The following is a 22,997-nucleotide window of genomic DNA, read 5'->3' as shown; positions in this document are numbered from 1 at the left end:
GGTGTTCTCAGTGTTGCGTTTTCTCCCAGTTTTTCCTTCTGTGTCCCCGCCAGAGCTGTTGATGTTCACACTGGACAGACAGACAGTAGCAACAGCCGAGCCATGTGGCTTAGCTCTCCCCCCAGGGCTGCACAAATTCGTGAACTGACATCTACTGGGTGTAGTCATTTGGCCAGTAGTGAACGCAGTTACCCGCACCACGATGCATTATTTTATCTTGTTCATATGGTATTGTGAGAACCAAGAGCGATGAGGACATCCAGATACACGATAAATTTTTATCCTTTGCATTCCCCTGCTTTCCCAGTTGCATTTCCATCAAAAGAGTTTTGTACTTCGTGTGACACGAATTGTTCATGAATCCATGCTGGTTTCTCTTGATTGCCATTCCTGTTTGTTTTAGAGATTTGTGAACCAGATTTTTAATAATCTATTTTTTATTCTTTTGGTGGAGGGTCACTAACAATTTATTTGGTCACCGTCTGCCATCAGCTAACTCTTAGCTCCCTGCTGCTCCGGGAGCCCCCACATCTGTGTTGGATCTCCCTCATAAAAAAAACAGGTTTTCGGGCGCCTGGGTGGCTCAGTTGGTTAAGCGACTGCCTTCGGCTCAGGTCATGATCCTGGAGTCCCCGGATCGAGTCCCGCATTGGGCTCCCTGCTCAGCAGGGAGTCTGCTTCTCCCTCTGACCCTCCCCACTCTCATGCTCTCTCTATCTCATTCTCTCTCTCAAATAAATAAATAAAATCTTTAAAAAAAAAAACAAAACAGGTTTTCACATGCCAGGCGCAAGAGCAGATCCTCCGCGGCGTGACTGAGAAGGACAGCCTGCGTGTGGGGCCTTGTGATGAAGCTGGTCAGGAGGATTCTCCTGGTGCCTGCCGATCTGTCTCGGGAGTGTCTTGGATCAAATCTGACATTAATGAAAAGAAGGCCCCAGGCTTTGAGCACCTTGCTAGCGAGTTACATATTTTATTAGTTTTTGACATTTACGCTGGACTTTAAATGGGCCAAATGTTTCACCGTGATTTATGAGTTCATCTCCACCGCCGCTCTGCTGGACGGTACATCGTTCAGCCGCTGTGCTGATGCGCCAGGCCACCCGGGGCTGGTCTCCCACCTCTGCTGCTCACTGGCCGGGCCTGCTGTGTGTGCTGGTTTTAAAGACACTGTGGCTTCATCCTGAACAGTGCAGGCTAAGCTTCCTTCTTGCTTCTCCGGCACGGAGTCCAGAATCCACATCCTTGCTTCCTTGTCCTTCACCCCTGTGTGATCTGATTTTCATCCAACTCCATTAACACGTTACTTGCAAAGATTTCCTAGAACTTATTTTCAGACAGATTCCCCAACCTTTCTCATTTCTCATCTGTGACCCCAGCGGCTACTTGAAATCAGTTCCCTGGGGTCTCCCCTTCCCCCCACCCCGCCCCATAGTTCTCTCTCCTCCCTCAGAGCCGCTGTTTGTGTGCAGTCTTGAGCTTGACTTTCCTAATCAGAGAGACCAGCACTGAGTCTCTAGATGATGAACGGGCCCTGCCTCACCATCAGGCTGTTGTGCGCATACAGGGTGGGCTTTGTGAAAGGGGGCCCAGGGTCTTAGCATTCAGACGACTGGTTCACACTTTTGTTTCCATGCATTGAGGCCATCTCTCCAGTCTATTCCCATTCATGCATGTGTGTGAATTTGTCTGTCTCTGTGTGCACACTCACATCTACCCAGGCTCCCTGTCAGTCATATCATCGCTGCACCCCCGTGGATGTGAGCTCACACCTGCTCACAGCATTGTTGCACCCCTGTGGGTGTGAGCTCACACCTGCTCACAGCATTGCTGAATCCCTGTGGGTGTGAGTCACACCTGCTCACACCATCACTGCATCCCTCTGTGGGTGTGAGCTGACACCTGCTCACAGCATTGCTGCACTCCTGATGGTGAGCTCACACCATTGCTGCTGTGGGTGTGAGTCACACCTGCTCACACCATTGTTGGACCCCTGTGGGTGTGAGTCACACCTGCTCACACCATCACTGCATCCCTGTGTGGGTGTGAGTCACACCTGTTCACACCATCACTGCATCCCTCTGTGGGATTGCCATAAAGTTTTTTTTTTTTTTTAAGTTAAATGGATAGACTGCTAAGAACATTCCAGATGAAGAGCCGAGCTGATCATTAGGGATGTTAAGTAGAAAACAATCCTCCAGTTCACAGACACGAAGTCCAAGATGTAAAATATGAGTCAAGATGCCGAGAAATATTTCTTAAGCTGAAGAAAACGCACAACCTTGCAGATTTAAAGGGCCCACGTAAAGCTGAGTATGAATGCATAAAGACTCCCCTTCAGATAGATCTTGGTGAGATTTTAAAACTCCAAAAACAAAGATGAAAACATGTAAGAGCTTCCAGAGAGAAAAATCAGTTTAACCGCAAGGACCTGAGGATTGACTTCACATCGGCTTTCCCAGCAGCAGCACTGGATACTGGAAGACAGTACAACAATGCCCTCAAGATGTTGAGGAGAGGTCATTTGGGACCTAGAATTTTCTATCAGGCCAAACTATTAAGTCACGGAACAAAATCAGAATTATTTTTACACACACAAGGACTCAGAAGTTTATTGCCATTCATCCCACGGGCTCAAGGAGGCCCCGTAACGAAACGAAGAAGGAACACGTTACATCTGAGAAATATGGCATCACAAAAGCTGTGTGATTCCTCTTGTTTTTTTAAAGATTTTATTTAAGAGAGCAAGAGAGCGAGCGTGAGTGGGGGGGAGGGGCAGCGGGAGAGGGACAAGAAGACTCCCCACTGAGTGAGGAGCCCAAAGCAGGGCCTGATCCCATGACCTGAGCCGAAGGCAAACGCTTCACCGACTGAGCCACCCAGGAGTCCCTGTGTGATTCTTCTTATATGAGATTATTAGAAGAGTCACATTCATAGAAATAGAGGTAGGGTGGTGGTTGATGGAAGCTGGGCTGGAGGGGGAAATGGGAGTTAGTGTTTAATGGGGGGCTGGTTTCAGTTTCGCAGGATAAAAAGAGTTCTGGAAAGGTGGTGGTGGCAGGTGCCCAACCATGCGAAGGACCTTAATACCACTGAACTGTACACTTAAACATGGTTAAAATGGTAAATTTGATGTTATATGTGTTTACTGCCATTAAAAGAAACAATATAGGGAAGGGAGGGAGGAAGGAAGGATGGATGGAAGGGAGGAAGGAAGGAAGGAAGGAAGGAAGGGAAAGAGAAAGAAAGGAAGAAAGGGAAAGAGAAGGTATCTAATTAATATCCAGAAGATAAAATGAACACCAGAAAGAATCAAGAAAGCATCCATTGGGCCTTGATTCCTGGGACCACTTTCTTCCAATGGGATGAGTTTAAAACCTTAGGAGTATGTTGCCTTCTCTTCTGATAGCAACCTGATATGTAAAGAATATATGGTAGCACCCCACTATCGTAAACTCCATTTTTTTTGGATTGCCATTTTTTGAACTGACCTGGGAATACACCTTAGATGAGCTGTATCTGCAGAACAAGTACCCAGTGGGATAGCTTTCATAGAGTAGAGGTGGAAAGAGAGCAGAGGTGGGAAGAAAGGACACTGAATTCTTTAACTTTTACAAGGCTCAACAGAGGAGGAAGCAACAGTGCTGTCAGCCAACTAAATCAAGATTGTGGTATGTTAAAGAAACAAATGTATTAATATTTAAAGTTATGTTAAGTTATAGTGGTACCTAATGGAGAAGGAAAAGCCAGAACTTTAAAAAGTACATTGCCTCTTAGGCATGGAACTAGGGGTGGGGAGCAGACGTGGGGAAATTTATTACTTTAGATTTTGCTGAACATGTTTTCTTCCATGTGTAGGTGTATCGCTTTGCATATGTGAGATACGCGAGCAGGGGGAGTGGGAGAGGGAGAAGCAGGCTTCCCGCTGAGCAGGGAGCCCGATGCGGGGCTCGATCCCAGGACCCTGGGATCATGACCTGAGCTGAAGGCAGATGCTTAATGACTGAGCCACCCAGACGCCCCTAAAATAACCATTTTTTAGGTTCAAAGTAGGAATATAAAATGAAACGTTTTTATGTGCCTAAAGGCTTAGGAAAAGTAAAAGGATGTTCGAATATACGGAGATAGTAGCCGCTGAAGGAGTGAGAGTGCTAAGGAGGAATCGAGCGGGAGTCATGGAAGGTAGTATGGGGCAAGGGGGAGCGCGTGGAGCCCGGGCTGGAGATACCAGTCCCCACGTCTCTAAACGGGCTAAGAGCAGTACCAATCTCATGGGGTTGTTGAAAAGACCAAATTAAATATGGTGGCCCAATGGGTGCTCTTGTTGGCATTAACACCATTCTCAGTCCTTTGAGTCCTAAGCAGGAGGGGAGGCCTGATGGTCAACTAAACAAAGGAGTCAGTGTGGTGCGCTATGAAAAAGAAGGAACGCATAGGCTGAACCTCTTAAGGGCTGTGTGACTTTGGGTGTGTCGCTTGACCACTCTGAACCCCGGTTTACCTCTCTGAAAGATATGATAACAATATCGATTTTGCAATTGAATTAGGGTTAGATTAGACCAATTTAGATAATCAACATAGAGAACTTAGGGCAGGCTTTGGCTGAATTATTGGGTGTTTTGGTTGCAAGTTGCAGAGCGAGAACCCAAACTGTTTTAGGAAAATAGTGGGGTGTTGAAAGGCTGTTGATGTATCTCACATACACACAGGAAGGACAGAGGTGCAGCCAGGCTCCCGGCTTCAGGGATAAATGAAAAATAGACCCAGATACTTCCAGGGTCCAGTTTGCTTTATCTGTCACTGCTTCTCGTCACACGCCGGCTACACCGGCTCCTTCTCTGGACCAGTTTCTTCTACGAGACACAGAGGAAGGCTAATGACAGTTCCTGGCCTTCCCGTCCTGGCCCTCTTCTTCACTTGCTCTTCAGAAAAATCCCAGCCCTGATTGGGCCCACTTGGCCAAGTGCCCAGTCAGCCATGGCCAGGAGGACGGGTTTGCCCGCAAGCCACCACTGGGCCCACGGCGATCGCAGAGCTGGGGTGGAGAAGGCAGGTGGTTATTTTCCTCTTCTGTTAACATTCTTGTGAAATGCTCCTACTCCCTTTAAGAAAAATACTGCCCCCGCCTTCATACCGGCATCGTATTATAGTCCCTGCCATCGGCGGAGCAGAACCCAGCCGTGTGGCCTGAGACATCACTCCTTGCCCGGCTTTTAGAAATACTTGGGTGGGAGTCAGGTACAGGGAGTGATAAATGAACCTGTACCTTACGTTATTCATCATCCTGGAAGAGCTGCCAGAGTCTAATTTCGTTCCTAAGTCCTTCGAGGGGGTTAAAAGAGTTCTTCCCTCCCAGTTTCTTTAGGCCCTCCAGTCCATGTGAGTTACAGACCCAGGAGTCAGCCCCCCTCTTACCTCCAAGGCCCCGCATTCCAGCGTGTCCAAGAGCTCGCCGTACCCCGAGCCCGGCCCGCGGGACAGAGTGCACGGAGGCGCACCCGCGCACAGCTGTGCTTCCGAGGCAGGTGGCCCCAGGCTGCCTGTCCCTTTAGCAAGGCAGCTCCACCCTGGGGGACCGAGACTGCAGCGACTCTTCATGCGGAACCCGGGGAGGGCTAGCGGGGGTCAGCCACCGCCTGCCTGCCTAGGGCTGCGAGATCCTCTGGGCAGGGTGATTCCCACGGAGTCAGGAGGGGTGACAGCCAACTCCCTGCTCCCCTGGCTTCGCCTGACCCCAGGAATCCCCAGTCTTTTGGGGAGAAGCCCGTGAGATGCCGGGCTGTTAGCTGCGTGGATATGTGGGCGCGCCATCAGCTGCGGACACTGCTGGGGAGGCAGGTTCTCGGGCTGAGCTCCTGCTATGACTTCCTGCCAGTGGTCGGTGGGACTTTGAGACAGGGACAGTGCCCTGGGGTGGCTTTGGCCATGCTTTCCCCGCTCTCTCCTGGAACTCTGTCCCACCTCAGAGTAGTTTTCCCGAACTGAGAGATGGGGGGAGGGAGGCTTCAGAGTGCAGCGTGGTGCTGGGGGGCCTCCTCATTGCCTGGGGCCGGGCAGCACGTACCAGAACTGCAGCCCTGGCTGCAGGTAAGCCCGCTCATCACAGGATATGGTGGTCCTGGAAAATCATTCTCCGCCGGCCACACTGTAGACTGCCTAGTGTCCATCGTCCTGCCTCTTCATGGTTGTAGAGCTTCTCAGGTTTTCAGTGCTGCCCAACCCCCCCCCCCCAAAAGGATTTGTTGGTAAATTACAGAACGGAACCTTATGCACTTAAATAGTGTGAATTTGTCAGATCTGAGCAGCCAGATGCTTCCCTGCATGCCAGAACCTTTGGAAGTGGGGAGAGGAAGCTCAGGGACCAGGTGATTGGGCAGAGGCTCAAAAGGAGAGACTACAGTGCTCTCTGGCCCCTACCTGGTCTGACCCTCTACCACACCTGGTCTGACCCCACTATCACACCTGGTCTGACTCCACTCTCACACCTGGCCTGACCCTCTACCACACCTGTTCTGACCTCACTGCCACACCTGGTCTGACCCTCTACCACACCTGGTCTGATCCCACTACCACACCTGATCTGACCCCTCTACCACACCTGGTCTGACCCTCTACCGCACCTGGTCTGACCCTCTACCACACCTGGTCTGACCCCACTCTCACACCTGGTCTGACCTTCTACCACACCTGGTCTGACCCTCTACCATACCTGGTCTGATCCCACTACCACACCTGGTCTGACCCCACTCTCACACCTGGTCTGACCTTCTACCACACCTGGTCTGACCCTCTACCACACCTGATCTGATCCCACTACCACACCTGGTCTGACCTTCTACCACACCTGGTCTGACCCCCTATCACACCTGGTCTGACCCTCTACTATACCTGGCATGTCCCTGGGCCTGAAAATTAATCCTCTCACTAGAGGGCAACCCCTGCTGTGGCCGCAGGGGTGCACGGTGAGGGGAGCTGGCTGGAGGCCTGAGTCTGGGCATGAAGCAGAGCTTGTGCGTCGGACTATCTCAGCATTATCTGTAGCAGCAAAGGCATTCCTCCCTTTTTCTCTGCGGGAACACGGGGATCTGATCTTTGGTTGCTGAAAACTGAAGCAAATTGAAATTGACTCTTGGATGTGGGTATCAAACAGGATGCCTTCACTTGCTGTTTAAAGATGTGGCTGTGTCATCTGTCCACATTCCCACCAACGAGGAGACGCCTCCTGCTCGGCGGTCTGCTGGGGTGGGAGGTGGCAGGGACCACAGGACAGCAGTTTCTCTGGGTCCTTCACTGGAGAGAGTAGAATATACCAAAAAAGCACACTTGGAAACATTAATTACAGAGTGCTTATTTTAATTAGAGGGTGATCCCTGTTGGAGTATCTTCAGTTATCAAGATCTCGTAATAAACTCTTAAGGCATGACTATTGACATCGATAGGAATGTGAGTTAAATTCAACTCTTCTGGAACACCTGTGTTTCTCGTCTTTCCCAACACTTGACTTTACCCAATACGAATAGCAGGGCTAGTAATCCATATTAGAAAGTGTGTTGAACTACTTTTTCAGAAAAATGACACTAAGTAGATCATTTTTATCCTTCATAGGGCATTTGCCAGACTCCACGGGGATTCCATGACAATACCTGGCTGGTTGTACCAACATCTTGTCTAATGAGCGTGTAATATGATATGAGATCCCACCTTCCTGGTTTCCCTTCCTGCTGGAATTCTGTGTGCGGCCAAAGATGGGCCAAGTGGGGAAATCAGCATATTGTGGGCCAGTCTCCCCGGAAGGCTCAGCCAAGCTGAGGGTTCAGAGTAGAAATAAAGACAGCACGTGTGTCTACGCCAGATGGGTCAACCCTCCCAACAGCCAAAAGCAAGCCCTTACAGCCAGGAAACCCCTCCTGGAGTATGATGGATACTGCCCCTCTCCCAGCTCAGCGACAGTGCCCAGATGGGCAAGAGCGAGGAGGAATCAGAACTGAGCTGGCCCAGCACCCGTGGAGGCTCCCGATGCCACTGGGGGTGGGCATGCCCCCTTCCTTACGGCCCCTATTGCCCACATGGTCCCCTCCAGCCACAGATTCTCCAGATGGTTATATCTCTGGGTTTTTTTTGAAGATTTATTTATTTTTGAAAGAGAGCGAGCACATGTAAGCAGGGGGAGGGGCAGAGGGAGAGAGATAATCATTAAGCAGACTCTCCCTTGAGCACAGAGCGTGATGCAGGGCTCGATCCCAGGATCCTGAGATCACAACCTGAGCCAAAACCAAGTGTCAGCCGCTTAACTGACTGAGCCACCCAGGTGCTCCTCTCTATTTTTCAGAAAGTAGCCCATGAGGACCTGGGAATGTGTTAAGTAGCCACTCGACCTTGCTCCTAGGACTGAGCCCATATTTAATGTTGAAGCGTTATCTGGCCAGAAGGGTCATCTTGACAAGGCCAACCTCCCCATTCCTTTCAGCCCAGCCTGCTCTCAGCATCCACGGTCATCCCAGCCTGGGGAGCAGCTCAGTAGCTGCAAACACCCCTCTTCTCCCGGGGAGGGATATTCTCAACATCCCTTCAAGGAGGTAGACGTTTCAAAACCCTCCTCCCTCAAGGTAATTTCTCCCCCTTGCCTAAATCCCTCTGGCTGTAGTTGAGAGCCATCTTCCTCTTGTTCTGTCCTCGGTGGAGATGAGAATAAGGAAGCCATCCTATTTCACATCATTTCTCCACCTTTGGGATTGCTGGTCATGGTGACAGCTATGTTGCTTGTCGGTTGGTATTTATTTTTAAGTAATCTCTACACCCAACGTGGGGCTCGAACTCACAACCCTGAGATCAAGAGTTGCACGCTCCACCGACTGAGCCGGCCAGGCGCCCCTGGAGCCATGTTTAATATTAAGCCCTCATAGGAAGTGAGCCGCTGTCTTACTTTTCATACTTTGTAAGTCAAGGAGAAAAAGTCATAACCTCACCCCTCATTTCCTGTTGGCCATTGTGTTGACCTTCTCTAGACGGCCTTTGGCTGTGCCGTCTGGAACCGACAGCACGAGCGCTCCCACCAGAGAGCTGAGCGGCACGTACCCGGGAGACCCTGTGGCCCCCGCGGCCCCCGCAGGACCGCCCTGGGATGCAAAGAAGTAACAGCACGGGCGCCGGATGGAGAATGTGGCTTCCCAGCAGCGCCAAAAGCGAACAGACTGAGGTTTCAGTTCGCCTTGAGCCCAGTAGCAGCCCCCCAGCACGAAAGCCACCCAAGAGGCATGTGATCAGGAGCTGCGGTGAGAGAGTCGCAGAGCCCAGAGCAGGGAAGTGAGACGCCCACCGTCTTCAGCCCTGGCCAGAGCGCCCGGACACCTGGGTTGTATTTCGGACGCCTCTCTCTCTGAGACCATGCTACAGCCGTGCCCACGTGGGGAGGAGCATAACCAGGCAGGAGGGGAAGGGTGTCCCCACAGCAGCTCTGCTGAACCAGACACCGCATTTCTCTGTACCCCGTCCTGGCGTTCCCTCCCATCCCCCACGAGATCTGCCAGTGCTGATGTCAGGCAGCGCTGAAATGTCACAGATGTCACTGTTTCGGAGGCTGGCAAGGTCTCCTGCAGAAGACCTGTGAATTTAAACCCTCCCCCCTCCCACTCCACGCCATGACCTTAAAAGCGAAGGAATGGCTAGCCCTTGATGGAAAAAGAAAATATTGGTTACTGTGGTCTGAATGTTTGTATCCCCCCAAAATTCATACATGGAAATCCTAACCCGCAACGTGATGGTATCAGGAGGTGCTTAGGTCACGAGGGTGGAGCTCAGGGATGAGTGTCTTATTGCAGAGGCTCAAGAAAGGTCCCTGTCCCTTTGACCATGTGAGGACACGTCTATGAACCAGGAAGGCCAAGTCTGCCGGCATCCTGGTCTCGCGCTTCCCAGCCTCCAGAACCATGAGAAATAGATCCATGTGACTTATCAGCTGCCCCGCTTATGGTATTTTGTGATAGCCGCCCGAACGGACCAAGACACTCGTTTTTAACTGTTCACTTTCCTACCACCTACTTAAACTCTTAGAGTGTTCTAGAATAGTTTAAAACTGAGGAAAAGTACCTCTCGATGGGAGGCCAGTTCTCAACAGGGTACGATTTTTCCCCCGGGGACGCTAAGCAGTGCCTGGGGACATTTTTGATCAGCACAACTCGCGGGGAGGGGGCGTTGCCAGCTTCTAGTGGGCAGAGGCCGGGGGTGGTGCTCACACCTGGCGATGCAAAGACCAGCCTCTTAAAACACAACGTCAACAGTGAGAAAGCCGCGCTGAGCACATCATCCTGTGCAAAGCATCGTTATCCTTTCATTAGTCTAAGAACCTTGAACAATATGCCAGGACTTGAGCCATAGCCCCTTTGTTCTCTCCCGCAGTGGGTGACAAGGAGGGATGGAGATTCAGGGGGGCGGGGAGCTGGGGAGGCAGACACCCCCGCACAAGCGTGGAGCAGGTGGGCTGGGCCTGAGAGCCTGTTCTCGGGCTGGTCCTCAGGACTCTGCCTCGCCCTGCCTCTGCCAGACGCCCATCTACAGGCCTGGCGTTTATCTTCTCTCTCTTTGCACCCGAGTTAATAGCAGTAGCTGTGGAAAGAGGCAAGGGCTTACTGATAATATTCCAGTCACTTTGGCTTCTTGTCTTAATTACCTTCCTAATTTGCACTTTGGGTGGAACACCTGGGGTGTGAGCTCCAGTCGGCAATGTTTTCCTCTGCTCCTTTTCCACCCAGCGGGTTCTTTCTACCATCTGTTGATCTTAAGTATCTGCCTTAATTCTCTTATTTATGTTCTTTCCGCGTGGGTAATTTGTCTTCGTCTCTCATTAGTTTCTCTCCCGGGTATTATCCTACCTTCAGACAAGGTAGCCACTGCGTTCCTTTTCCCCAAGTTTCTTTCCTTCCCCTGGCAGGGAGCGGGGGAAAGGCTTTGGCCCCCTCCCACAGGCAACTTGTGCTTTGGAAGCTGGGCTCCCCCAGAGGAGGGAGGGGCTCATTTTGCAATTCATCAGAGCAGGTTCCCTCACTGTTGGCCCAGGTACAGGGTGGGGGCGGAGGCACTGTGCGTTCACTTTGCTCCAAACCTCACTGTGTCTCTCTCTGTCAAAAATAAAACCTCTTTGGGGTACAGATTCAGATACCAGCTCTTGCCACCCACACCTGGGAGAAAGCCACAAGCCAGGCTGGCAAATGGGTGGGGGCGGGGGAGAGTGGGGGACTGAGATTCGAGGCCTGGCTCTGCTTCTTGAGGCTTGTGTCTCTTTGAGCAGATGCTTTTTCTCCTGCCTTAACTGGGTACTCCCCTGCCCAACCTCCCAGAGCCACCGAGGGCATTTATATAAGTCAGAGTGCTGGGACTTTTGCCAAATAACAAGAAGGGCTTAGTTTGCTAATTAATATAGGTCCTGTGGCTCTGGGCTGCACTATCATTTACATTAAAATGACTCATTAGAGCAAAATCTTTAACAAAAGAGCAGACCAACTGTTGTTTATAGTTTAGAAAAGGAAATTTTTTTCAGAGGAAGGGATATGCCCCTCTGGCGTCATAAAACACCCCTTAGTCCCTCCCTAGCTTTTGGCACCTCTCCCCGGTGGGCCAGGGGTCCCTGGTGAAGCTCTTTGCCTTGGAGACCCCCAGTTACCTCTGAGAGAGGGTTGAGGGCCTGTGTTGGTACAAAACAAAGTTGAGAACAGCAGCCTTGTAAACACTGGACTCTGATGGTAGGAGACTGGCCAGATGGAGGCATCTCAGATGTCCTCCAACTTTCTGAGACTCAGAAGATGCATAAAAAAGGCTTCCTCCATCCTGCTGGAAAGGATGCCTGGAACTCCCAGACATATCATCCATCGCAGCCCGCACTGAAATCCAGCCCTTCCCCTAGGACACTCCTCCTTTGGGAAGCTTGTCAGATGCATCAGGCAAATCTGGAGATGGTGAACATGCGTCCAAAGCCCTCCCTGGAGCTGTGGCTTCCTCCAACCTCAGAGGACTTTTCTGAAAGAGACGGAAAAGAACGCACGGCCAGGGAGAGCAAAGAGCCTGGACCTCAGAACCAGAGCCCGCCTGGGCTCTCAGACCAGCTCCCCCTCCCCTTTCCTCTCTGATGTGGGAGCAGAGGTGACGATCCCCACCTTTACTTCATGCTTCTAGCCCGGCGTCTGGCCCACAGGTGGCCACCGGCCCCCCATTTTCAAAAGAAAGACCACAAAGACGCTAAGATCTTGAATACAAGGCCTAATTTAGAATCAGAGTCATCTCAGAGGAAGGACTTGCTGAATGAAGCCTCAGCCTTTGTGAAGAATTTACATCAGGAGCCTTAAAAATTGAGCAAACATAAATCCATTTTTAAAAAGCTTGATTTGAAACATCTGGTTGCTCTGGCAGCGCCGACTTGGCCGGCCACCTCAGCCCCGGAGCTCGTTAGAGGCACCGTCTCGGGCTTCTCAGCAGTCGGCCACGGGGTGAGCCACACGTGCTGGGAGGATGCTGCCTGGTTTTGGGAAGACACCCCCCCAAGCCCCTAAATTCTGAGTCTGACAGTGGCCCAAGAGTCATGCCACATGATCTGTGGGGTTTCCTGCACCTCTACAGTCCTAGGATTCTGTATCCCATCATTGGTCATTATGAGAAATATGGGAAGATATTTGATGGAGCATCAGAATCCCAAATTCTCAATCAGCAGCCTCCAGTGGCTATAGCCGCCCGATAAGGTCCCCACAGGAGACTGAAGCACAGAGGGTAAACTGAGGCAAACAAAGAGCCCTTTATGCCTTAGCAGGGTCTTTGGACTCCAAACCCCACTGTGGTTTCTTGGTGAACCAGACTGGATTATAGGTGAGCTCTTACGCCTTAACATGGGACAAGTCTGAGCAATCCTTTGGTCTCCAGGTGTCTCCTAGAGTCATCATTGCAAGCCCAGCATCCTTGGCCAACCCCAACTAAACAGGACACAAAGGACAAAAAGGGGCATTTCAGAGAGACAGTGAATCCCAAAAGAAAACAAGCCCTTCTCACTCAGTAGATTTTTCCCTTCTTCTCTCTTTACAACACAAAAGTTCCTCCTGGCCCCAAAAGCCCTTGGTCTTGATTCCGACCAATATTGGTAGTCCTCTTTCTGGCCTTGATTCAGAAGGGGTCTTTAAATTCTCCCACAGATATCAGAAAGTGTTTTGTTGTTGTTTTTAAAGATTTTATTTATTTGACAGAGAGAGACACAGTGAGGGAGGGAACACAAGCAGGGGAGTGGGAGAGGGAGAAGCAGCCTTCCCGCTGAGCAGGGAGCCCAATGCAGGGCTCTATCCCAGGACCCTGGGATCATGACCTGAGCCAAAGGCAGACGCTTAACCGACTGAGCCACCCAGGCGCCCCGAAAGTGTTTTAACATTATGGGACTACCCCACTGATCCCAGGCCACTGGGACAGTTCCATTTTTCCATAATCTTTCCCTCTCTATCAGATACTCATAGACCAGCATTGTCCTCCACATGTGATCAAAGTCAGGGTTTGGTAAGCTTGGCCGGCTCACTAGTCCCTCTGGAAAGCACTTGGGGAATCATCTTGTACATCCTCAAGCTTAAGCTAGACTATAGCCACGCCTTCTCAGAGTAGACTGGGACAGTCTACCATTTCAAGATGGCTCCTCAAACGTCTGGGAAGACATCATTGGGCTACCACATCAGCCTTGGATATCTTGTCGCTTGAGCTAATAAAACCCTATGTGTTTAGCTCAGGAGTCAGTCATCAAGCTCTTTCTGTAAAGGGCCAGACAGTAAATATTTTAGGTCTTTGGGCCATACGGTCTCTGTCACAGCTACTCATCTCTGCTGATGTCGCGCAAAACCAGCCATAGACAACTTGTCAACCGATAAGCATGGCAGTGTGCCAATGAAGCTTTGTGAACACTAAAATTATATAATTGTCATGTGTCATGAAATACTACTCTTTCTTTGATTTTTTTCCAATTATTTAAAAATGTAAAAATCGTTCTTAGCTTATTAAGAACAAAAACAGGCAGTGGGCTAGGTTTGGCCCCCAGACCATTGTTGGCCAACCCCCCGGTTGAAACTCCTGTTACGTGGATTTTCTGTTACTGGCAGCCTCATGCAGTCTCACCTGCCACAGTGATGGTGATGAACCTTATTTGAAAATTGCTCCTAACCCCTCATGGTTTTTTTTCTATGTCTGTTTCAGAGGGTCTTGCTGTCGGCGTTGGGTTTGGGGCTGTAGGAAAGACAGCATCAGCCACCTTCGAGAGTGCCAGGTAAGCCAGAACCCTAGAGCATGGCGCGGCACCCAGCGGTGCTCTGGAAATGCTTGTTACCTGGACGGGCACCCCCAGCCCCACTGGTGGAAGTGGGAGCAAGGTCAGGTGAGGCTTACCTGAGAGAGGAACTCCATCAAAGAAGCAGGTGTACGCCATTTGTCAGATAAGCTATCTAATGGGTAACCACTTTGAAAACACCCACATGGATATAATCACCTGCATCCCCCAAATCCTTTAAATGTATAAAGACTAAACACCAAAAACAAAACAAAAAAATAGAGCCAGCTCTGATGCTCTCACCTGCTCCTTCCTTTCAAAGCCCCCCCCCCCCTTCTCTTTCTGGACACTGCACTCCCCTGCTATCCCCCCTTAGTGTCTGTTCCTCTGCAGGTTCTCCTGCGGGCTTCTCATCCTGTGGCCCCTTCGGAAATGTCGATGTTGCCCAGGAGCCATCGCTGGGGCTCCCTTTCTCCCCACTTAGTGCAGTCCCCTTGGGGAACCTTCTCCATTTCCAAGACTTTATTTTCCATCTGTTTTCTGGGGATGCCAGCATTGGTCTTCAGCCTTGACTGTTTGCCGGAGCTTAGTCCTCCAGGTCCAGCTGTCTTGCAGACGTCTCCACTTAGATGTTTCTCGGGATCCCCACATTCAGCTGATTGCCTCCATCTGCCATCTGGCGAAAACTGCCCCTCCTGCAGGCTTGCCCAGCACCGCCTTGCCCCCAGCTGACCAAACCAAACTCACTGCTATCCTCCACTCCTTATTTCCATAGGCAATCTTCCATAGATAATCACCATACCTTATAAATTCTTCTTCCCTTCTACCTCCCTGACGTTACAAAGCGCCTAGATGAGGCTACAGCCTTGGGACCACAAAAGGGCTTATCCTTTAGCCCTCATGGAGATGGGCTCTACACGGTCCCCCATGCCTACAAAACCATGAATACTATAGCCTCCGGGCTGGAGGAGAGCAGGGAGGAGCCTTCCATCCAAGGCTGGCAAAGTCAGGTGCCTTCAGGAGACTAAGGGGCAAGAAAACACGTGGACACAGTCATTGGGTAGAGACCGTTGGGAATGGTAAGGATGGAGGTGAATCTCAGCTAGGCAGTGCGTGCACTATTGAAGGGCACAATTATTTTAAAAATGAAACTCACGTTACAGAGGTGGCCCACGGGCCACTGGTTTCTGACCCCTGCATCTAGCTCATTTCACTGCCTTCTGATTGAGGCAATCTCAAAATCGACCTTTTCTTTCCCTCCCATGAGGCAATGGTCCCGCCTCCTTCGGCGATCAACCCTGTGTCTATCCCGCATGCTTGTCAGGAACTCGCTTCTCCCAGAGCCCCTTTCCTGTGCTTCTCGGCGGCCGAACCTGCGTGAGGCCTCTTTATGCCCCATCACCTCCGTCTAGCTATCCCTTGGCCGACATGGGGCCCCTGGGTGTTAGGTGTAGCCTCTGCCCATCTTTAAATTCTAATGCTGCGTGTTAGGGGACATGTGTGCTCCTTGAAGCCCCAGATGTGTGTGTGGGCTGGCATGTTCCAAGTCGAAATTTTCCCTGTTCTCAGCTTCTCATTCCCACCTGCCAGGCCCGCAAGTCACTCCAGCGTCGTCTGTTAACATGATGTCCATTGTGAAAACCAAATGAGAGGTAGATGGGGGGGGGGGGGGGCGCGGGGAGAACTGTATAATGTGAGAAATGTCACCAAAATCAAGGGTGAACGGTGAATGATAATGCCCTGCAGACTGCTCTTCTTGCACGGGGTGGGGGGGATTGGGGGCGCCGGGGAGTGTGGCTCGGTGTCCCCCGCACAGCCGTGTTGATCTTGGCCTTGCCTAGACCACGAGAAACTTCTGAGTCAGGCACAGTGGCCCCGAGGGGCTGGCCCTGGAAGCATCCACAGGCCAGGTCCTCCCAGGGCACAGGCACCGCGCACATTGCAGTAGGTCTGTGGCCCGCAGGTGACAGCCCTGGCCCCCATCCCTGCGCTCACAGGCCAGGCCTTCAGTCCGGTGGCGCCGTGTCTCCTGGGACATCGAGATGTCAACTCGGATGGCCCTCTCTTCTATCACCTGTACTTTCTGCTCATCTTGATAAATATTTCTGAAGAAAGTAGAGCAAAAACCTTTCCAACCCAGCTCCTCCCTTCCCTTTGATGAAGCAGGCTGTCTCGGAGTTACATAAACCCTCCACAGGACCCTCCCCATCCCACTGGGAGTGAGCTGGGGCTGCAGGCCTCAGGATTTTCAGCCTCACAAAACCCCTGCTGAATGAGCTGCTGGGCGGGAGGCCCAGGAGGGGGGGGGCGCGATTCTCACGCCCCCGCACTGCACCCACCCCCAGCCACAGCCTGGGGGGCAGAGATGTTAGAGCTGTGGCACCATCACTGCTATGTCCAGAGGGTCTCCCTCAAGCAGACCCCACCCTTCAGCCCATTTTCCCCACCCAGAAATCCGTATCTAGTCCATGATTTGGGTTTCTCCTTAACAAATGCCTGTGATCTTACCCTTGAGTGGGGGAAACCACACAACAGCCCCCAGGCCAGGCTTGTGAGCTTTCTCGGCCCTTCGCTCACAGTACAAATGAGTTTCCATGGGAGGATGGGGACCAGCGGGCGGTCGTTGAAAGGGAGTGAGGGAGAAGGAGAAAGAAAGCGACAGGCGAATAATGCCGGAGGGTGGGCTGCAAGAGCTAAGTCATCAGATGATTAAACACATCTCGTCAAAGAGACAGGTTGTGCTTGATAAAATTCCAGCTCCGTGAGATACAGAGGCATCTCACTTCACACATGACACGGGGAGGTTGAAAATAAAGGCACGACAAGAGACACAAGGTACACGCTGACCACAAGAAAGCAGGGATGGCAGTTTTAGAATCAGACAAGACAGACTTTGAGGCAGAAAGCCTCATAAAGAATAAAGGTCAGTACTTCCCAAGAAGAGAAACCGCGCCCCAGGATGGTGTAACCCCTGTGCATGTGTGTGCACCTAGCAACGGTGAGTCTCAAACTGGTTAAGAACAATGGTCAGAACTGCAAGGAAAAAAAAAAAAAAGACAAAACCGCCGTCCCGGTGAGTGGTTATGATCCCCCTCTCCGGCACTGAGAAAACAGATGAAAAGTTAGCACCATGTCCATCACGGACGGATGCAGGGCCCCAAACTAGCGACTAGAAAACTTCCATTCCCTTTAAGCACACATGGGCGTGTTTCCCAAAATTGAGGACAGAGCTCTGCCGCAGAGGTCAGAGTGCCCCCAAATCGATACTGTTCAGACCACGGTCTGACCTCAATGCGACATAACTGAAAATCACAGAAAAGATAGCCAAAATAGTTGGTTAGCGGGCCATAAGATTAGCGGAGTGTGAGCTCCAAGGGAGGGATACAAACCCAATGTGTGTCTCTTCCCTCCCATCGGGGGCGCTTCCGAGAACGCGGGGTACTTCATCAGGAGTGTGGGGACGGGCACCCCCGAGAGGTGGAGATGACAGAGGCAGGGGACACTGTGAACAAGTGCCCACATTGGTCCCCAAGGCGTTTTTAGGGCCAGGCGAGGATGGAGTTCACATGGTGCTTCCTAGAAGGCAAGCCTGACAGCTGAGGAAGCCCATCATTGAGCAAGAGGTTGGCAGCTAGGGTGTGTTCTGATGCAGGGACATGACAAAACCCAAGAGGCGATTTGAACAGCGATCTGGCTCTGATGGGATAATTTTGGGGGGAAGGGGTAGACTGACCAGTGTGAAGAATTCAGCCCTCGAACAGATCGGTATTGACTACCCACAGCTTTGCGCCTTCACAGCTCCCAGGACGACGAGGGAGGCAGTGACGGTGTGGGAATGAAGAGGGACCAGTGGGAGGAAGAGGTTTTCAGTGCAGAACCGCCCGATGGCAGCTGTCGGCTGATTTTGTTGTCGTGTGGAAGGGAGAAGGGAGAATTGGGTTCGGGCAACAGGGAGATATAGGTAATCACGTGGCGCCGTGGAAGGGTCCCCAGGGAGGCAGTACGCATTTGCATGGACTTGGGAACGAAGGTAGCTGGCACGTGCCTGGGCTACGCATGGGTCAAGCTCGCTGCTGTACATTTCGTGCAGGGGGTCAGCAAACTGCAGCCCATGGGCCAGGTGTGGCCCAACACCCGGTTCTGGAAATGGCATTTTCTTAGAACACAGCCAACACCCGTGTGTTTTACCTATCATCTGTCGCTCCTCCTGTGCTGTGTTGGTTGAGTTGGGTAATTGCCACAGAATCTCGAGGCTGAAGGCTGAGAATATTTATTATCTGGCCCGTTGCAGACAGTCTGTAGACCCCTAATCTAGTGGAAGACCATAATTTTAGTCCAGATCTGTCATCAGACGCTCTGATGCATGCCCGCTAACTTTTGTACAACCTCTTTCTTGTGCCCTGTGTATAATGCATCTGGAAGCAGGAGGTTCTCTTCCCACCCACATGGCATCGCAGCCACCAGGGAAGAAGAGAAAGGTACAAAGAAATACTCCCTAGAGGGCACCGGCTTCAATTCTGACCTGGACTCGGGCAGGACGCAGGCGTATGATTTGTGTTTGGCTTCTGCCACCTAGTGTTCGGACGCTGTCACTTCACCTTTATGGTGCCCTCCCCAAGGCCCTCCTGAGCTCCCTCCACCTTTCCTTCCTCACTGGACAGCTTGCCTGGTGCTCTTCATCTGGAATTCAGCGTCCCCCTGAATTACAAAGAATCTCAGGCCTCAAAGGGCAGCCCATGGCTCAAGGGAAACACGGCTTTCTTCTTTCTGATCTGGCCCCATAGCAATTTCTTCTGGTTTCACCACAAACAAATTCTTCAGACCACATGTCCTTGGGGTGTTTGCTGCTTAAACAGTTTTCCTTTCTGAAGTGGCATTACCTCCAAAGAACGTGTTCCCCAGAGAGGAAACATGCCCTCCGCTCTCACTCGACTCCATGGCAAGTATAATTCAAACCAGCAGGGAGAGCGAAGTTACTTACGCATAAGCATTTCGCTTCACATACCAATTCCTATGTAGGCTTTGACTCAGCACACCCGTTGGGAGGTGTCTGTCATCTTTGAACACACCCCGACCAGCAGGTGCAACAGGCTTTGTGGAGCCGAGGAGGCTGGCTGGCTGCAGATTCATAGTATGCCATGGATGATCCACAAGCCACATCCCCAAGGTGCGCCTGGACGTGTGCCCCAATCAACTAAGGCTAACCCACACCCAGATGCTTGGGAAGGGATGCCAGGTCGATTAGCCTGCCTTCCGACCAAAGATGAGGTCATTAAGTTACGGGGGGCAGCGGGGACATCAAAATAAAATTTTAAAGTATATGTTTGCCTCCCAGATCAAGGAGTAAGTCGTAAGTCAGATATATGCTTTCCCCGGCTTGAAAACCAATACATATGTTGGTATATTAATGATCACTTAAGACAGCAGTCATTGGTCAACTAAGTAGCCATTTGTTTAGAAACAAAAATGGCAGGAGACACATTTTCCTGGTCATTAGTCAACAGTCTACAGTTGATGAGTAGGTCTGTATTTGGAAGTCACCTATTACTTATGTGCTTCTATCTGTCCAACTAGTCCCCCTACTTCGGTTCCAGTAAATTCTTGAAAACAGGTTTGCAAATTAAATGTAGGGCAGGTCAAGAGCAGGCGTCACTGTTGTGGTGGGGAGGGGTCTTGGAGAACTGAAGTGTAAACTTCTGCATCATAGTTCACTCACACCTCCTATAACCGCCTCCACAGGTCAAGCTGCTCTTACGAGGCCCCTAGACCTCTCTGTGGCAGGACCAGCTCCCAGACTTCCAGAAGGTTCTCGGGAGACTGTCCTTCCTCAGGCTGCTGGTCTTGACCTCCCCACCCACCCATGGAGTTGGGTCTTACCATTCCCCTGAGGGGAAGCCAGAGCCCAGCCCGGTCTCTCTGGAGAGTGGTCTTCAGCCTGAGAAGCGGAACCCCAGCATGGGGACAGGAAGGTGCCTGGGAGAGGAGATACTTTCACACCTTGACCCGACCACGGCAGAGTGGCCCACACCCTCTCCCCCTCCCCGTGCCACACACCCCGCCGCCCCCCTCCCCCTTTGATCCCTCCAGCAGACTAGGAGTGAATTCTTGTGCTGTTCTGTATTTGCAACAGCAGATCGTGCTCTCAATTCTATTTTCTGCCAACAAGCCCTTCTCTTGAACCCATCAAGCTACCTTGCCTGGAATTCTAGAGTTATCTATTGGCAGCGCTATCTCTGAAATTGTTCTTTCCGGCCCTCCCGCACAGTGATCACTTTACCCTGAATGCTGAAGAGACCGGGGAGTTTGCAAGCAGCAGGCAGGTGGCACAGAGCGCCACCATGCTGTGGTTTGACATCATTGTCACCAGGTGATGTACAAACAATGACGGAGGGACAGAGGGGGGCAGGAAGCAGTGGAGACACGTTGATGTCAGAAGCAGCAGGCGTCCTCCGCAGAAGTCATACCTACAAAAGCTGAAGACCATGTACTATATACAAGTTTATAAAAATCTGGTGTGCATTTTCATAGCATCTTTGTATTCCATCTGATAGTTCATTCAGTTCAGCACCGGGGGCTCTTCCCCCGCGGTCTTACTGTCCCGCCTCAGCCTGACACCAAGGCTTTGGTGTGGCTCCCCCCCCCCCCACCCACCAGGAAGGAGGGGAATACGGAACGACAGGGAAAGAGCAGGAAGCCCCTCTGCCCGTGACTGTGGCACCTGGAGGAAAACAGTGGTGCGAACTGATCTAACTGCAGAACATCCCAAAATCTGTTAGTGTTTTCTTTAGGACATTTTAGGGGTAGCGCATTTATTTTTCTAATGACTTTTTTAAAAAATGTTATAAAAGTTATTATATTAGTCGTGAACGTAACAAGGATGAGCCTAAAAGCCCGCCACACATGTGGGTGGAGCCAGACGCGGACTGAGCAGTTCCTCGGGACATTGCAGAGCCCTTCACTCCGCAGCGCTATTCCTGAGCACTCCCCACAGGGTTTTGTGTGGGGTTGGTTTTTTTTTTTTTTTTTGACATTTTTTCCCCCTTGTCCCCATCGCACTTCAGGAAGTGCCCCTCCCATCCTTGGAACACCTGGGGGCTCTGGATGGAACCTGCCTCTGGAGAACAGTCTGCAGGTGCATTGCTCCAGGAGGCTTGACCACCAGGAGCCAGAAGGGATGGGGGCTGGGAAGCGAGGGCCAGAAAGGAAATGTCTCGGCTCCGTCTCCAGGGTCCTTGTCCAAACCCCAGGGTTCTTACTGCCCTCTGCCACTCTCTTTCCCAGCCCTTTCTTCCTTCCCGTGGGTTTTTATGCTCCCTGCAAGAGCAGGTGGGACAGAAAGCAATGAAAAAAGTAACCGCATCCTGACAGTAAGGCACCTCCAGCTGTGTTTTGTCCCCTAGTCCTGCCAAGGTTTTTCTTTGACCAGGTTATCCTCTCGGGGGGATAGGGGCGTCTTCTCCGACACTTTGCCCTCTATGTCCCCCGGTCTGTGCAGACAAACGGATGCCATTGTTACCTGGAGACCCAGGAACTCTCCAGATGATGAGGCAGAGAATCCGGACCTTCACAGCCATTCATTTGGGAAACATGCCCCTCGGGGGGCCTGCTGCCCTTACATCCTGGCATTGGCTGGATGGAGAGATGCACGCACGGATGAATGAAAGTCTGCTGATCACTTACCTGTCACCTGAGATTGTCCGTGAGAAACTGTTTCATCTTAGTCTGGCTTCACCCACATATCTGGCAGACTTTCCACACTTCCCGGGACAGCTGTGATAAATAACATCATTTTAACAAAGGAGCCCCCCCCTCCAGGAAAGAGACAAAGAGAAATCCGATTGGTTTGGGGGTGTTCTGGAAGTCAGGACTCTTCACACCTCTGCTCGCCGCGCGTCCAAGGTGACCGTCTGCTGTGTTGGAGTGACCTCGCCAGGAAGCCCAGCAACGGTCATTCATCCCCTCCTGCTGGTACGAGATTGGGGAGCCATGTCTCACTCTGAAAGATGGTTTCCCTTAAAGGATGGGGACATTCTCTGATGTGAATCTCCAACGGCTGTGTGTGCCTACTCACACGCCCATCCCTCCACACACACAGTTCTACAGAGATAGAAAAATGCCCGCGAGGATTACTAGGAAATGTGCTCATTTCAGCACACTGTCCTTCCGGTGGTACCTCCGGGTCAAGCAGGTGGGACTCGGGTGAGCAAGCCCCTGGCAATCCGACCGTGTCCTTGACTCTTACTACCTACACCGCAGTTTCCATGGGCATTGCATGAAGAGGGGTGGGTTGTATCTGGGGTCCTGGCACTGTTGGGCTTTTGTGGGACATAAAAACATCCCCTGTGTATGTGAAGACGGACATAGAACTGCCACCTTCTATGTTTTGCAAAGTAAAGACATTGAAAGAAAGTCACTATCACAGGCTCTCACCGTCCATCAGTTCTTTTATGAGGGATCTCTCTGTTCAAAATGTACTCATCACCAAAGAAATTAGTTCATATACTCGGGAAAAAACAAAGTCCTTTCTACCTTCCAGATAGGAATTTACTTGTCTTCATCTTTCCCGCGCTCTCTCTCTCTCTCTCTCCATTCAAATTCAGAGCAACGTATAACATGAAATCTTGTAATTATGTTCTTCATACAGATTAGTGAGGTTGAGCCCCACTGGACGATGCAACAAGGGCATCTTGGCCATCCACTCTATTCTACTGTGTATTAAGCT

The 22,997-nt window shown here is 51.3% G+C and overlaps 1 protein-coding gene across 6 annotated transcripts in view; it reads left to right on the top strand.

The window, feature by feature from the left end:
- SLC39A11 (solute carrier family 39 member 11) overlaps nucleotides 1-22,997 on the top strand; it is a 319,753-nt gene that overhangs the window by 242,925 nt on the left and 53,831 nt on the right. For 5 of the 6 annotated variants that reach the window (XM_036083775.2, XM_036083773.2, XM_036083770.2 and 2 more), the window contains one exon: nucleotides 14,206-14,275. In XM_036083775.2, the coding sequence (XP_035939668.1) occupies nucleotides 14,206-14,275 (70 nt within the window). Of the gene's footprint in view, nucleotides 1-14,205; nucleotides 14,276-21,770; nucleotides 22,695-22,997 lie in introns of those variants that run through there. The other variant, XM_036083776.2, reaches the window with a different exon arrangement.

Source organism: Halichoerus grypus, chromosome 2, assembly GCF_964656455.1.
Source record: "Halichoerus grypus chromosome 2, mHalGry1.hap1.1, whole genome shotgun sequence".
Taxonomy (NCBI): domain Eukaryota; kingdom Metazoa; phylum Chordata; class Mammalia; order Carnivora; family Phocidae; genus Halichoerus; species Halichoerus grypus.
Note: the sequence above shows the minus strand (reverse complement) of the source record. Positions and strands in the feature narration are given on the sequence as shown.